The sequence below is a fragment of the Carcharhinus amblyrhynchos genome, chromosome 29, assembly GCF_965287045.1.
Source record: "Carcharhinus amblyrhynchos chromosome 29, sCarAmb.v2.hapA, whole genome shotgun sequence".
Classification (NCBI taxonomy): domain Eukaryota; kingdom Metazoa; phylum Chordata; class Chondrichthyes; order Carcharhiniformes; family Carcharhinidae; genus Carcharhinus; species Carcharhinus amblyrhynchos.
Window position 1 is genome coordinate 8139062 of NC_137352.1, and position 17271 is coordinate 8156332.

At 46.2% G+C, this 17271-nt stretch overlaps 1 protein-coding gene across 3 annotated transcripts in view; it reads left to right on the top strand.

Annotated features, from left to right (window-relative positions):
- abcg4a (ATP-binding cassette, sub-family G (WHITE), member 4a) overlaps nt 1-17271 on the top strand; it is a 146790-nt gene that overhangs the window by 104845 nt on the left and 24674 nt on the right. For all 3 annotated transcript variants that reach the window (XM_080214503.1, XM_080214504.1, XM_080214505.1), the window contains exons 4-7: nt 931-1063; nt 7355-7405; nt 10435-10580; nt 13526-13649. In XM_080214503.1, coding sequence (XP_080070629.1) covers nt 931-1063; nt 7355-7405; nt 10435-10580; nt 13526-13649 — 454 coding nt within the window. The remainder of the gene's footprint in view (nt 1-930; nt 1064-7354; nt 7406-10434; nt 10581-13525; nt 13650-17271) is intronic.

Sequence of the window (17271 nt, forward strand, 5' to 3'; positions counted from 1 at the left end):
TGGGCTGGGAGGTAGCAGTGCTTACCACTGTGTCACCGTGCCACCTCTGTGTTCAAGTCCAAAATGTAAGTGATATCAAAGGTCACACACAGACAGTGAAATAAACGCTAAGGCATTTGGTTGTAGGGGAAGGAGGGAGCATGTTGCTACCCCCATTCTCTCTGCTGCTTTTGCCGGATCGCAGAGGTAAGGGAAATCACAGGTGGGTTGGGATTGGATTTCAGATTGTTTCAAATTTTCACATCCGTCCTGACCCCCATTTTTTTGGGGGGTGGTAGTTAAGATTCATCCCAAAAAGTCAAAATATGGATGCTTTTGTTTACATTACCTAGAATTACAAACAATTCAATCAATCATAATTCTCTTTAAACACAAAGCTCTTTAGATCATTTCTAAAAACCATATTGCTTAAATATGTAATATTCATGCAGCAGGAAGTTATGTTTGTGGCGAAGGAGATTTGCAAAATTCAGGTGATTAGGGTTTGATCAAACAGATCAAGAAGCCATTGAAACCAGTTCAATTTTCTAGCAGAATGGAAATAGAAAATAGAATGGCCTCCAAACCTAGGTCCTGCCCAACTCCACAAAAATCCAGGCCCAGAATCAGGGAGCGTAACTATAAGATAGTCACTCATAAAGGCCATCAGGAATTCAGAAGAACGTTCTTTACACACAAAGTGTGCAAAAACCATTGACAGAAAGAGTTGTTGAGGCAAGTAGCAAAGGTGTTTTTAAGGGTAAATTAAATAACCACAAGGGGAGAGAAGTAGATTTTGATGTGTTTACCTGAAGAAGGATGGGAGAAGGCTACCATGGAACATAAACACCAGTATGAATGTAATAGAGTTGCATGGCTTGTTTCTGTGCTGTAGATGATAATGAAAAGCAAAAATGGTAATTTTTAACACTGCCTCCCTACTCTTTTCAGGAAAACAGGAATGAAAGGCCAAATCCTGGTAAATGGGCAGCCTCGGGATCTGCGAACTTTCAGGAAGATGTCTTGTTACATCATGCAAGATGACATGCTTCTCCCACACCTCACCGTACTGGAAGCCATGATGGTATGTGTTCAACAGACAACCGCCATTTCCCACAACCACAACATCCTGCATTTATATAGCATCGTTAATGTAGTAATACATCCCCAGGCACTTTACAGGAGCGACACCAGAAGAGGAATTGATGGCAGGTCCAGGAGGGACACAGTAGGGCAGGCATTACATTAGTTTGATAGATTTTAAAGAGCTCCTTAATGGAAGGGAGGTAGAGAAATTTTGAGAGGGTGACACAGTGGTTAGCACTGCTGCCTCACGACTCCAGGGGTCCAGGTTCAATTCCAGCCTTGGGTGACTGTGTGGAGTCTGCACCTTCTCCGTGTCTGCGTGATTTTCCTCTGGGTGCTATAGTTTCCTCCCAAAGTCCAACGCCATGCAGGTTAGGGTGGATTGACCATGTTAAATTCCACTCGTGTCTCAAGATGTCTAGGTTAGATGTCATGATAAATGTGTAGGGTTACGGGGAGAGGACCTGGGTGGGATACCCTGTCAGAGAGTTGGTGCGGACTTGATGGGCTGAATGGCCTCTTCTGCACTGTAGTGATTCTATGAGGGAATTCCAGAGCTTGGTGCCTGGTTTGTGAAAGGCACGACCACCGATGGCGGAGCGAAGGAAGTGACATTGGACAAGGGGCTAGAGGGTGAGATTTCAGAGGGTTGTGAGTCTGCAACACTGATGAGGCAGGATCGAACCCGGGCCCCTGACACGGAGAGGCAGCAGTGCTAACCACTGCGCCACTGTGCTGCCTTCATACCGTACTGTATCATACCGTCCTTCTGAGAGCAGTAAATCCTGCTTCAAGACTTTGAGATACATGGGGGTAATTTTTATCTACAACAGGAGTGGGAAACAGGCAATAATGGGTCACCTGCTGCACGCCCCACCAAATTCCCAACCCCAGAGGTGTATATTGGGTGGCACGTTACATTGGCAATCATTGTTATGAACACACTATGTGCTGGTACATAAACAAAGATGGTTTTGTGCTGTAGGCTTAATTGTTCTCGAACTTGATTCTGTCCAAACTAATTTTGCGTAGGAGGTTTAAAGTCAACACAATAATGTGATTCGCGTGCCATCCACCTGGCCAGGATTTGAACCCAGAACCTAGAGATCAAAGCTGCTGCACTAACCACTTCCCTGTGGTTAGCTGTTGGAACATCAGACTCTCGGGTAGCACAATGGCACAGTGGTTAGCACTGCTGCGTCACAGCGTCAATTTCAGCCTCAGGTCACTGCCTGTGTGGAGTTTGCACATTCTCCCTGTGTCTGCGTGGGTTTCCTCCCCCAGTTCAAAGATATGTGGGTTAGATGGATTGGCCATGCTAAATCGCCCCTTAGTGTCGGGGGATTAGCGGGGTAAATACGTGCGGTTACGGGAGCAGGACCTGGGTGGGATTGTTGTCCGTGCAAGCCTAAGTTAAGTTTATTTATTAATGTCGCAAGTTGCTTACATTAACATGGCAATGAAGTTACTGTGAAAATCCCCTAGTTGCCACACTCCAGCACCTGTTCGGGTGTGCTGAGGGAGCATGGCGAATGCACCTAACCAGCACATGTTTCGAACTGTGGGAGGACATCTGAGCACTGTGAGGCAGCAATGCTAATCACTCTGCCACTGTGCTGCCTGGCTTGATGGACAGAATGGCCTCCTTCTGCAGTGTAGGGATTCAGTGATTCTGAAGAGACCCATGAAGAGTCAAGGCCACCCTGCCTGACTGAGGGTACACGCCCTGATTTGCTGATCTGAAGATTCGGATTACATACCGAGTGAACTTTAAGGCAGTACCTGGCCAGCTGGTCTGTGCAGTCGCTGCCGATATGTTTCACAGGTGGAAAGTGTTTGCGAAAGCGATCATTGTGCGGATATGCGGCTATCCCTACTCACATACCCAGCTGCTGGCTCTGTTGTGTTGCACCGTTTTGGATCCCAGTTTCGCAGGCAGTAATGGATGTTAAAGGCGAGCCAGAGCAAGCAGCAGCCTGCTGTAATGAAACCACCGCTTTTACAACGACTCAAATACAAAAGGGTAGAAAGAATGCGCAGGCTGAACAGGACACAAAGCGGCACGAGCAAATCCCTCCAGCAGCAAGATGCTGCGTGGGAAAAAATATAAAGCAAGTTGAAATCTGAGCTCAAACACCTAGATTTTCCAGAGCTCCAAATCTGGCCCCAAGTTCTAAAGTTGAAAAGTTCACGAGCGCCCGTGCCCCATCCTGCTTCCTGTTCAGTTCCAAAGTTGCTGTGCCGTCTGTGTTTAGCTGCAGGTTCCTTTGTGTTTGCTTCAATCTCAGAATCCCTACAGTGCAGAAGGAGATCATTTGGCCCGTCAAAGCTGCATTAACAATAATCCCACCCAACCCCTATCCCCGTAACCCCAAGTATTTACCCCACTAATCCCCCCTGACTCTAAGGGGCAGGTTAACATGGCCAATCCACCTAACCCGCACATCTTCTGGACTGTGGGAGGAAACTGGAGTGCCCAGAGGAAACCCACACAGACATGGGGAGAATGTGCAAACTCCAAACAGACAGTGACCCAAGCCAGGAATTGAACTCACGTCACTGGCGCTGTGAGGCAGCAGTGCCAGCCACTGTGCCACCCATACAGTTGACCCTCCTGCAGTTGAAGTCTGAAGATGGTGGATTCTAAGGTGCAATGTCGGCTGACATTAGTTCAATGTTGAGGGTGGAAATACATTGCCAGAACCAGGCTCCAGTCTGCTGTCTGTGCTGGAGGTTCAAGAGCGTATTTTGAGTCGATGGAATTTCCCAGTGCCTCAATGGGTCAACATTCCTCTTTAAGTTCAAATTTCAAGTTTATTTATTAGTATCACATTAACACTGCAATGAAGTCACTTTGAAAATCCCCGAGTTGCCACACTCTGGCACCTGTTCGGATACACTGAGGGAGAATTTAGCATGGTCATTGCGCCTAGCCAGCGCGTCTTTCGGACTGTGGGAAGAAATATCCAAAGATGTGCAGGTTAGGTTGATTGGCCATGCTAAAATTGCCCCTTGGTGTCCTGGGATGTGTAGGTTAGAGGGATTAGAGGGTAAATGTGTAGGGAAAAGGGGATAGGGCCTGAGTGGAATTGTGATCAGTGCAGACTCGATGGGCCGAAGGCCCTGTTTCTGCACTGTAGGGTTCTATGTTCTATAAACTGGAGGAAACCCACACAGACACGGGGAGAGTGTGCAAACTCCACACGGACAGTGATCCAAGGCGGCAATTGAACCCGGGTCCCTGGCGCTGTGAGGCAGCAGTGCTAACCACTGTGTCACTGTGCCGCCCTCCTCTTTCTAAAGGGGACAGAGATGCCAATGGTCCATTGGAACAATGAGTAGATGAAATCTGAAGGAAATCTATCATTTGATAGAATATGTGGGCAGCATTGTTAAGGTGCTTCTTAAATGTCAGATTAAGAAAACACAAGTGTTGTTATTTGAGGAGACATTGATCAGGACACTGGTGAACGCAACTGGTTTGTAGAATAATTATATTTATGAGGCTGGAATTGAATTAAAGGAATTCTGATTGCATCATAAACCAGTGGGTAAAATGACATTCTCTGCAGCATCTGTTTTTAACGGAATATCATTTATACAGTTGGGATCAACTTCCTAATGCATGCTGTCACACATACCAGCTAATCTTAGACGGGCAGAGGGCCCCATATGCCGATGCCTGTTCAGAAGATGTGTTCTTGTGTCAAATTTAATGGATGCGACATGAAGCTGGCTCCCACGTTAATCCTCCCACCCGATTCTCTTCAAAGCACTGCACCCACCTGAACCAATTAGGTACAAAACCCTGTCCCATTGTCACCCTAGGCAGCTAAAGCCTCCTCCCAAAACACCCAAGAAATGAGATTGGAAAAAATACGTTGAGAGATAAACATAAGCTGGTCCAATGTGTACCTGCTAACTTCCTGACGATATGCGGGCAATCTCTGGTAAATTTCTTTGGCTGCTTTCAGTAGATTCCCTCTCTAAAGGAGATGTATATGACGTAACCCAAAACACATACAACAGATGCTAACCTGATACTCTCCTCAAATTCCTTTCTTCAAGGACTCGATACAGAACCTTCTCTATTAGTCTATCTAACCTGATCTTCTCTGGCATTGAAGTTGATGACCATCAGTCACTGTAACATGTTTTGGCCACCGTTTCCAAAGGCAGTTTATAAATGTAAAGTGTGCAGGATGGTTAAAGACAATTCAAGGTCAGAGAAGATCAAATTCATCACTGAATCCCACAGTGCAGAAGGAGGCTGTTTGGCCCATCAGGTCTGCATCAACCACAATCCCATCCAAGCCCTATCCCCATAACCACATGCATTTATCCTAGCTAATCCCCCTGACACTAAGGGGCAATTTAGCACGGCCAATCCACCTAACGCGTACATCTTTGGACTGTGGGAGGAAACTGGAGCACCCAGAGGAAACCCACGCAGACATGGGGAGAACATGCAAACTCCCCACAGACAGTGACCCAAGCCGGGAATTGAACCGGGGTCCCTAGCGCTGCGAGGCAGCAGTGCTAATGTCATGGAATGAAGATTTAGGCGGTAATGTTACGGCTGTTCATGCCAGTGGGTTTTCTCACCCTGCTGCAGTGAACGGAGATTTGATCATGCGCTGAATTCTCCAGCCTCGCTGCAGCAGGAGCACGGCGTGAACAGCTGGTAAGATTGCACCTCCATCACCCTTTCCCACTAATGTTCTTACCCCGTTGTTAGAGTGTGGTCATCCATCCGGCTGCTCTCTGTCCCAGCTGACAGCTGTGGGCTTAACAACCACAGCAATCTGCATTTCTAAAGCCCCTTTAACGTAGTAAAAATGTCTCAAGGCACTGCACAACAGCGCTACTGGACAAAATTAGTCACTGAGCCACAAGAGGTAAGTTGTAAAGAGTGTCTTAAAGAAAGAGAGGGAATGAGAAGTGTTTAGAGAGATAATGCCAGAGGTTAGAGTCTTGGCAGCTAATAGTGTGACCACCAAGGGTGTATGGAATGCATTCCTTCATTGGCAGCAGTATAGAGTACAAAAGTAGGGATATAACGATGGAACTGTATAAAACACTGGTGAGTTTACAACTAGAGTATTGTGTGCAGTTTTAATCACCACATTATAGGAAGGAAGTAATAGCTTTGGAGAGAATGCAGAGGAGGTTTACAAGAATGATGCCAGAGCTGGAGAATTGTAGCTACGAGGAGTGATTGGAGAGGTTGGGGCTATTTTCCTTGGAATAGTGAAGGCTGAGGGGTGACATGATTGAAGTATACAAACTGTGAGGAATAGGAAGCGAGTAGAAAGGAGGAACTTGTTCCCTTTGGCAGAGAGTTCAAGAAACAAGGGTCATAGATTCAAGCTAAGTGGCAGAAGAATTAGAGGGGGCATGAGGTAAAACCACTTTTATGCAGAAGTGGTGGGTGTCTGGAATCGCTGTCCGAGTTGCTGGCGAAGGCAGAGACCCAAAACTTATTTAAAAAATACCTGAGGACCAGGTGCAGGAACATGGGATTAGAAAGGGCACCTGAGTGTCTTTGGTCAGTATGGACAAGATGGGCCGAATGGCCCCCTTCCACACTGCAGCATTTCTATAATTCCATGGACATCAGCAGGACTGGAAGATTCCATCACCGGCCAATGGCGAACTACTCCTGCCACCGGTAAACATGCTGGAGGGGGTGGTGCGGGGTTGGTTTCATCCATAGTTTCACTAATCAGGATGGGATTTCTCCTGCTGTTCACACCGGCGGGATTTTCCAGTCCCGCTGGCAGCGCACCCACCCCCCCTCCCCCCGCCAGCAGGTTTCCTGCCAGCATCGGGTGACATCAATGGGAATCCCCATTGACAGCGGCAGGACTGGAGAATCCCACCACCAGCAAACAGCACACCACCTCTCCGCGGCGGGAAGCAGGTGGCTGGGAGGCTGGAGAATCTTGGCCCAGATCTCAAATTGTGGTTAGCACTGCTGCCTCACAGGTCCAGGGATCCAGGTTCGATTCCCGGCTTGGGTCACTGTTTGTGTGGAGTTTGCACGCTCTCCCCGTGTCTGCGTGGGTTTCGTCCGGGTGCTCCGGCTTCCTCTCTCAGCCCAAAGATGTGCAGGTTTGGACGTGTTAAATTAACTCTTAGTGGCCCAGAATGTGATGGATTGGCAGAGTAGCTAAGTGGGGATAGGACTTGGATGGGATTGGTGTTGGTGTGGACTCGATGGGCCAAATGGCCTCCTTTTGCACTGTAGGGTTCTATGATTCTAAGATTTTTTTTTTTATTTTTACAGGTTTCGGCCCACCTTAAGCTGAAGGAGAAATTAGAAGTTAAGAAGGAATTGGTGAGTCACCAATCTCTTTTGGTAATTCGATTTGAAACAAATTTGGCTACGGTTTAGTTCGATCACACCAGTGATGGAGTTAGTTGCACGCGGCTCTGAATAATGGATTTAAAAATTGAATTCCAGAGAAGTGTAAATGTATTTGCACCAAAATAAACTCGCTGAATGTCAGAGGAACTTCCAGCCAGGGTTGTCTGGGACTAATTATGCTGCAGTAATTTTCTAATCCTATTTTGGGTCCCTGAAACAGGAGGTGATCTGCCAGCCAGCAAAACGTTTTATTAATTAGCACTCTCGTGAGAGAACTTTGCATAATCTGAGCTCGCATGGAGAACCCGCTGGAGAATTGTGTTCAATTCCTGGGCACCGTATTGCAGGAAGGATGTTGAGACCTTAAAGATGATGCATAAGCTGATAAGATATAGGAGCAGAATTAGGCCATTCAGCCCATTGAATTATGAGGGGCATGGACAGAGTGGATAGTCAGAAGCATTTTCCCAGGGTGGCCAAGTCAATTACTGGAGGGGGGAGGAAGGGGGCACAGATTTAAGGTGCAAAGGGGAAAGATTTAGAAGAGATGTGCATGGCATGTTTTTTACACAGAGGGGGGTGGGTGCTGGAACTCGCGGCCGGGAGAGGTATTGGAAGTGGATACGATAGTGACTTTTAAGGGGCATCTGGACAAATGCATGAATAGGATGGGAATAGAGGGATATGGTCCCTGGAAGAGTAGGAGGTTTTAGTTCAACAGGCTTGGAGGGCTCACGTACCTGTTCCTGTGCTGTAATTTTCTTTGTTTTTTGTTCTTTGAGTCCACTCCACCATTCGATCATGGTTGATATGCTCCTCATCCCCATTTTTCTGCCTTCTCCCCATAACCCTTCAACCCATTACCAATTAAAAATCTGTCTAACTCCTCCTTGAATTTACTCAGTGTCCCAGCATCCACCACACTTTGGGGTAGCGAATTCCACAGATTCGCAACTCTTTGGGAGAAGTGGTTTCTCCTCAACTCTGTTTTAAATTTGCTGCCCCTTATCCTAAAACTATGATTTCTCGTCCTAGAATGCCCCACATGAGGGAGCATCCGCACCATGTCTACTTTATCCAGACCTTTTATCACCTTGTATACCTCAATTTGATCTCCCCTCATTCTTCTAAATTCCAGAGAGTATTGACCTAAACTGTTCAATTTCTCTTCATACCACAAACCCCTCATCTCTGGAATCAATCTCGTGAACTGCCTCTGAACTGCCTCCACTACGTCTTTCCTCAAATAAGGAGATCAAAACTGTACACAATACTCCAGGTGTGGTCTCACCGATGCCTTGTATAGTTGCAACAATACTTCCTTCCCTTTATATTCTATTCCTTTAGCTATAAATGCCAACATTCCATTCACTTTCTTTATTATCTGCTGTAGCTAATTTTCTGTGACTCATGATCAAGGACACCCAAATCCCTCTGCACCAGAGCATCCCAAAGTCTCTCCCCATTTAGATAATAAGTTGCCTTCCTGTTTTTCCGACGGGAATGCCTGACTTCACACTTATCCATGTTAAACTTCATCTGCTGCATTTTGGCGCACTCTCGTAACCTATCTGTACCCATTTGTAAAGTTCTTATTTCCTCATTGCAATTTACTGTCCCGCCTATTTTTGTGTCATCTGCTAATTTGCAGAGGTGATTACCTTCCACAATACTAACAGGGTTGAGGGACTTCAGTTATGTCCAGAGATACAGATTATTCTTCAAGCAGAGAGCATTAACAGTAGATTTGGTCGAGGTATTGGATTTCTTTTTATTCATTAATGAGCTAGGGGAGGAGATTTCTGTTCTGATAGTAGATTGGGAGAGTTAATGGAGACACTTATAAAATCATGGAATCCCTACAGTACAGAAGGAGACCATTCGGCCAATCGGGTCTGTACCAACCACATCCCACCTAGGCCCTATTCCCGTAACCCCTCACATTTACCCTGCTAATCCCACTGATAGTACAGTTAATTTAGCATGGCCAATCAATCTAATTCACACATCTTTGGAGTGTGGGAGGAAACTGGAACACCCAGAGGAAACCCATACAGACACAAGGAGAAAGTGCAAACTCCACACTGACAGTAACCCAAGGTTAGAATTGAACCTGGGCTGTGCTGTGAAGCAGCAGTGCCAACCAGTGTGTCACCATGCACATGTTCACTCAAGAGCAGCTTCTTCCCTGCTGCCATCAGACTTTTGAATGGACCTGCCTTATAATAAGTTGCTCTTTCTGTACACCCTAGCTATGACTGTAACACCACATTCTGCACTCTTTCCTTTCCTTCTCCCCTATGTTCTCTATGAATGGTATGCTTTTTCTAGTGCGTAATAAACAATACTTTCACTGTATCCCAATACATATGACAATAATAAATGAAATTAAACATGGAAGCTTTAGTTTTTAAATCAGTTGGTTGGTTTATATTGAGGAATCCTGTCGTCAGCTCAGGGTAGCTGCAAAGTACTGAAAGAATTCCCACCCACCACACAAGAAAGACAATGGATATTTCTCTGCAGTCTAAGGAATTCATTCTCACTGTGTTTTATGCTAACTGGGCGCAGTGTGCATCATTTGAACATATGAATTAGGAGTAAGCCCCTTGGCCTTTGGAGCCTGCCCCATCATTCATCATGGGAAGTGATACACTGTCTCGTAATCTTGTAGACCTCAGGAGCGCTTTAGGAGGTTTTTTAATAAACTAATGTTTTCATTACCTCAGCAGTAAATATTCTGTGTTAGCGTGATGAGACCAAGATATAGTGTCAGTCACGGTCTGTCCATTACACCAAGAATATCAAAGGAATGTACGATAAAAATGACAATTAGTGTACACGCACTGAGCAGGATGCTTTGGAGAATGAATATAAACCTTAATAGGAGTGGGACTAATTAGATGGCTCTTTCAAAGAGCTGGCACAGATCATGATGGGCTGAGTGGCCTCATTTTATATGATTCTGTAACAATTACTTGTTTACTGCCTGACTTTAGGTGAACGAGATTCTGACAGCACTGGGCCTCCTCGACTGTTCCAACACCCGGACTCTCTCTCTGTCCGGCGGACAACGCAAGCGCCTAGCCATTGCCCTGGAGCTGGTCAACAATCCGCCCGTCATGTTCTTTGATGAACCCACCAGGTAAGAGGTAATTCATTGACTGGGGGCGGTGGCCTGTCTGGGCTTCCATTCCATTCCACTGGTTTATAATTTACAATTGCTCCTACGTTCCTGCTAGAGGCTGTAATAAAGACTCAGAGCAGGAGTAGGCCATCTGACCTCTCAAGCCTGCTCCGCCGTTCAATAAGATTATGGATGATCTTTCCGTGGAGTTAGCTCCACTTACCCACCCGTTCATCATCGCCTTTAATCCCTTTACTGTTCAAAAATGTATCTGTCCTTGCTTTAAAAACATTCAATGAGGTAGCCTCAACTGCTTCACTGGGCAGGGAATTCCACAGATTCACAACCCTTTGTGTGAAGAAGTTCCTCCTCAACTCAGTCCTAAATCTGCTCCTCCTTATTTTGAGACCATGACTCCTAGTTCTAGTTTGACCTGCCGGTGGAAACAACTTCCCTGCTTCTACCTTCTCTATTTCCTACATAAGCTTATATGCTTCTATAAGATCTCCCCTCATTCTTCTGAATTTCAGTGAGTATAGCCCCAGTCTATCAGTCTCTCCTCATAAGCCAACCCTCTCAACTCCAGAATCAACCTAGTGAATCTCCTCTGCACTCCCTCCAGTGCCAGTACATCCTTTCTCAAGTAAGAGACCAAAACTGTACACACTACTCTAGGTGTGGCCTCATCAGCACCTTATATGGCTGGAACATTGGATGGCAAGGTGGCACAGTGGTTGGCACTGTTGCCTCACAGCATAAGGGATCCCATTCAATTCCAGCTTGGGTTAATGTCTGTGTGGAGTCTGCACACTCTACCCATGTCTGAGTGGGTTTCCTCCAGATGCTCCGGTTTCCTCCCACGGTCCAAAGATGTGCAATTTAAGTGGATTGGCCATGCTAAATTCTCCCTAGTATAATCGAACAGATGCTGGAGTGTGGTAACAAGAAGATTTTCACAGTAACTTCATTGCAATGTTAATGTAAGCCTACTTGTGACTAACAAATAAACTTTAACATACCCTCTCTGTTTTTAAACTCCACTCCTCTACCAACGAAGGACAATTGTCCAGCGATTGGGGGATTGTCTTATTAGGAAAGATTAAACAGGTTGGGACTCTACTTACTGGAACTTAGGAGAATGAGAGGTGATCTCATTGAAACATAGAGGATTCTTAAGGGGCTTGACAAGGTAGATATTGAGAGGATGTTTCCCCTCGTGGGAGAGTTTCAGACCAGAGGGCACCGTCTCAGAATAATGGGACACCAATTTAAGAGTAAGATGAGGAGAGATTTCTTCTCTCAGGGGGTTGAGAGTCTTTGGAGCTGCTTGCCACAGACAGCTGTGGGGGCAGATCCCTTGTGTACATTTAAGGCTGAGATAGACTTTTGATCAGTAAGGGGATCAAGGGGAAAGGGCAGGAAAGTGGACGTGAGGAATGTTTAAAATTTAAAGTTTATTTATTAGTGTCACACATAGGCTTACATTAACACTGCAATGAAGTTACTGTGAAAATCCCTCAGTCGCCACGCTCCGGTGCCTGTTCGGGTACACTGAGTGAGAATTTAACACGGCCAATGAACCTAACCAGCACATCTTTCAGGCTGTGGGAGGAAACCGGAGCACCTGGAGGGAACCCACGCAGACACGGGGAGAACATGCAGACGTTGAGCCAAACCGGGTGTGGACAGAGGATTAACACATGGGAGAGCAAAAAATGTCTGTTTCCACAAATTCCTTTAACTTATGCTCATCCAAAACCCTACAGTCCATTGCTGAAGTCACACCAAATCCCATTCACCCATTACCCCCTCTGCTCGATGAGCTATACTGGGAAAATCACATCTCATTTGAACGTTAGCTCCGGCTGTGTCGAAGCAGGTTTCTAGCTGGGCAGATTGTATCCTATCACTCATTGTTAAATTCTTATTGCTAATTAGCTCCCTCACACTTACCAGAATGAAAATCTGCTTGCATTGGATTTTTCAGCTGTTTGCTTTGAAGGCTGGTAATGCCATTCTAGATATGATCGAGCCCTAACGAAGGTTGCCAACTCGTTGATTTGATTTGATTTATTATTGTCACATGTACTGGTATACGGTGAAAAGTATTGTTTCTTGCGCATTATACAGACAAAGCATATCGTTCATAGAGAAGGAAAGAAGAGAGTGCAGAATGTAGTGTTACAGTCATAGCTAGGGTGTAGAGAAAGATCAACTCAATGCGAGGTAGGTCCATTTCAAAGTCTGATGGCAGCAGGGAAGAAGCTGTTCTTGAGTCGGTTGTACGTGACCTCAGACTTTTGTATCTTTTTTCTGATGGAAGAAGAGAGAATGCCCGGAGTGTGTGAGGTCCTTAATTATGCTGGCTGCTTTGCCGAGGCAGTGGGAAATGTAGACAGAGTCAGTGGGTGGGAGGTTGGTTTGCGTGATGCACTGGGTTTCGTTCATAAGCCTTTGTAGTTTCTTGGGCAGAGCAGGAGCCATACCAAGCTGCGATACAACCAGAAAGAACGCTTTCTATGGTTGAACATATTCCCAGAGGCTTCGCCCATTTCAATACAAACAATTTTTTTCTCATCTCCAACATGTTGTTAACTGATAAAATAAGGAAGAAAATAGAAAAAGGAACTGTTAATGTCCCAATGATTCTGCTGCTGTGTTACCTCATGGCAATCACCTTTCATTCCCAGAGATTCCAGGATAACCATTGACGGGGGGAGGAGTTGGCAACCTAAACCTGGCTGGACAAAAAGGAGAGAGATATCTCACTGGAGCAGAGGAGAAGCAGAGGGAATGGTGCAAGGTTCCAGTTTTATCAGGCAGGCTGTAAGTGACAGTCAGTGACGCACCACTGTCCAGGACTACGGGGATAGAAATGGCCTTTGGGTTTGACCACGGGTGTCAGACAAATGAACTCACGATGTCTTTCTGCTTTTCTCTCTCTTTCTTTCCCTCCGTCGCAGTGGCCTGGACAGCGCCTCCTGTTTCCAGGTCGTGTCGCTGATGAAGTCACTTGCCCAGGGCGGGAGAACCATCATATGCACCATCCATCAGCCCAGTGCCAAACTCTTCGAGATGTTTGACAAGGTACAATGTCTTCCTGATCCTTTAACATTGCAGCAGAAACCAGTTGCTAATCGGAGAGGTATATTGTGTGGAGACACGGATTGTGATGGGTGATGAAACGAGAAATAGGAGCAGCAGTAGGCCCTATAGCCCTTCGAGCCTGCTCTGCATCAGGAAATATTACGTTTTTTTTCCTGTTTGTTTAATGAAATGTGTGCAGTGCTGGCAAAATCACCTGAGAAAGAGGTGGTGAGACACCACCACCACTGTGAGCCTCTGCATTGGTGTAGTTACACCCACAGTGCAGCTTTTTTTAATTCATTTGTGGGACATGGGCATCGCTGGCTGGCCAGTATTTATTGCCCATCCTTAGTTGCCCTTGAAAAGGTGGTGGTGAGCTGCCTTCTTGAATCGCTGCAGTCCATGTTCTGTGGATTGTCCCCCAATGCCATTAGGAAGGGAATTCCAGGATTTTGATCCAGCAACTGCGAAGGAACGGCGATATATTTCCAAGTTCCCCTCCATCACTGTGATCCTGACATCACTGTGCCACCTTCCATATAACCTACACACCTTTGGACACTAAGACTCAATTTAGCATGGCCAATCAACCTAACCCGCACACCTTTAGACTGTTGAGAGGAAACTGGAACACCCGGAGGAAACCCACGCAGACACGGGGAGAACATGCAAACTCCCCGCAGACAATCACCTGAGGCCAGAATTGAACCCGGGTCCCTAACGCTGTGAGGCAGCAGTGCTAACCATTGCCATGCGAACAAATCTATGGAGGCAACTATCCCTGCCATGAGCACCTCACTTCACCTCCATTGGCCATCCAAGGAGATGTCAACAAAATGACAGCAGGCTCCAAAATGGCTGCCTTTGTGGTTGCTACCAAACTGTAACCAACATCCGGTAACAAGCTGTACTTTCTCAAGGGCTAATTCAGGCTGAGCAATAATTGCTGGCCTGGTTAATGATGACCAAGTCCTGAGAATACGGTAAGGAAATAATGAGCAAGCCAATCGGTTGAGTCAAACTTCTTAAGGGATGCACAATAAATGTGAGCAATGAGGGATTAAAAACCAACATGAAAGCATCCAGCTCTGTGCTTTGAAGATGTGCGAGGTAACATTCTAATGAGAGATGGAACTGAAACTCAAGGAGCTTGAGTCGTTAGTACCCTTCCGATGGAGCCTTCAGCCTCCTCCAGCTGCCCTTCAGAGGATCCAGTGATTCCAATGGGCTTTATAGATCAGTTCACACTTTGTGAAGAGGGTTCTGCTAGCCAATCTTTCATCCCTAATCCAAAACCATCCCTATATCTCTTTATTTGGTTATGGCATTCACCTGGTGAAGGAGCAGCGCTCCAAAAGCTCGTGCCACCAAATAAACCTGTTGGACTTTAATCTAGTGTTGTGAGACGACTTACTGTGCCTACCCCAGCCCAACGCCACATCATATTCGGTTATGGGATCTTGTTGAACCTGGTTGTCGGCACATCAGCACATCTTAAAATAATTAACTGTGTGTGGTATATTTTAAGCCGATCCCGATATAGGTGATAAAGTGGCTGCATAAACATCACTCGGTCTCTCGCAGTTTAAAACATGCTCTGTTGTCATGGCACACTGACAGCCTGTAACCAGAGATCACCACAACCTCCTTATCTGCAGCGTCCTGAGTCGCTGCTGCACTAAATTAACATCGAACCCCACAAATACCTGGCCTTGCGACAGCAAATACCGCTGACTAGCTCTGTGAAAGTGGAAAATTAACAAAACTAAGGTTTTCGAACTGCTGCTGTAAAGTTTGGTCACAACTTCCTTCCTGTTGTACCTTTCTTATTGAGAGGAACAGAATCCATTTAAACATAAAAACTCACCAACTTCCCTCAGGTAATAACATTTCTGGGAGAGTTTGTGAAGAATGTGGGACACAATGGGGCAGCGGTGGGGTTGCAGGGGTGGGGAGGGGGTTGTGCAGGGATTGGGGGGGGTGGTGAGTGCAGCATGATTAGGAGGAATAGATGACATACACCCATATCCCTCCAACACTGGGGATTTTCCTCACCCCATGTCTGCCTCTGTTGTAGACTCATTGATGAAGAGATCCCTGAGATTATCATCAGAAGGTGAATTAGACTTCAGCCGTTGTCTGGTTTAACAATTCCTGTAACTGGTGCCATCATTTATGACACATTTTATTGCTTATTTGAATAGCGGAGAAGGGAGGAATTTCTGTTTAACCGGGAAATGGATGTAACTGATTGGAAATGCCTCCCAGACACTCCCAGGACAGGTACAGCCCGGGGTTAGATACAGAGTAAAGCTCCCTCTACACTGTCCTCATCAAACACTCCCAGGACAGGTACAGCACGGGGTTAGATACAGAGTAAAGCTCCCTCTACACTGTCCTCATCAAACACTCCCAGGACAGGTACAGCACGGGGTTAGATACAGAGTAAAGCTCCTTCTACACTGTCCCCCATCAAACACTCTCAGGACAGGTACAGCACGGGGTTAGATACAGAGTAAAGCTCCTTCTACACTGTCCCCCATCAAACACTCTCAGGACAGGTACAGCACGGGGTTAGATACAGAGTAAATCTCCCTCTACACTGTCTCCCATCAAACACTCCCAGGACAGGTACAGCACGGGGTTAGATACAGAGTAAAGCTCCCTCTACACTGTCCCCATCAAACACTCCCAGGACAGGTACAGCACGGGGTTAGATACAGAGTAAATCTCCCTCTACACTGTCCCCCATCAAACACTCCCAGGACAGGTACAGCACGGGGTTAGATACAGAGTGAAGCTCCCTCTACACTGTCCTCATCAAACACTCCCAGGACAGGTACAGCACGGGGTTAGATACAGAGTAAAGCTCCCTCTACACTGTCCCCCATCAAACACTCCCAGGACAGAGACAGCATGCAGTTAGATACAGAGTAAAGCTCCCTCTACACTGTCCCCATCAAACACTCCCAGGATAGATACAGCATGGGGTTAGATACAGAGTAAAGCTCCCTCTACACTGTCCCCATCAAACACTCCCAGGATAGATACAGCATGGGGTTAGATACAGAGTAAAGCTCCCTCTACACTGTCCCCCATCAAACACTCCCAGGACAGGTACAGCACAGGGTTAGATAAGGTGTAAAGCTCCCTCTACACTGTCCCCATCAAACACTGTAAAAAGTCTGACAACACCAGGTTTTAGTCCAACCTATTTATTTGATAATATACTCACAAGCTTTCGAGGGGACTGCCTCTTCGTCAGGTGAATGGAGAGTTCTGGCCTCAGACAGAGCATATAAAGCACAGACAGTTTAGAGATTACTGATTAAAATGCGAATCCTTACACCTAACCTGCTGTTCAAGACCTGAAGTGGCTGATAATGTGAGTGGAAGGAGCACTGATCACAGTTTAAAGAGATGTGTATTGTCTCCAGACAGTACAGTAAGTGAGGTTTTGCAAACCCAGGCAAGTCACGGGGGTTACAGATAGTGCAATCATGTCGCACTATCTGTAACCCCCGTGACTTGCCTGGGTTTGCAAAACCTCACTTACTGTACTGTCTGGAGACAATACACATCTCTTTAAACTGTGATCAGTGCTCCTTCCACTCACATTATC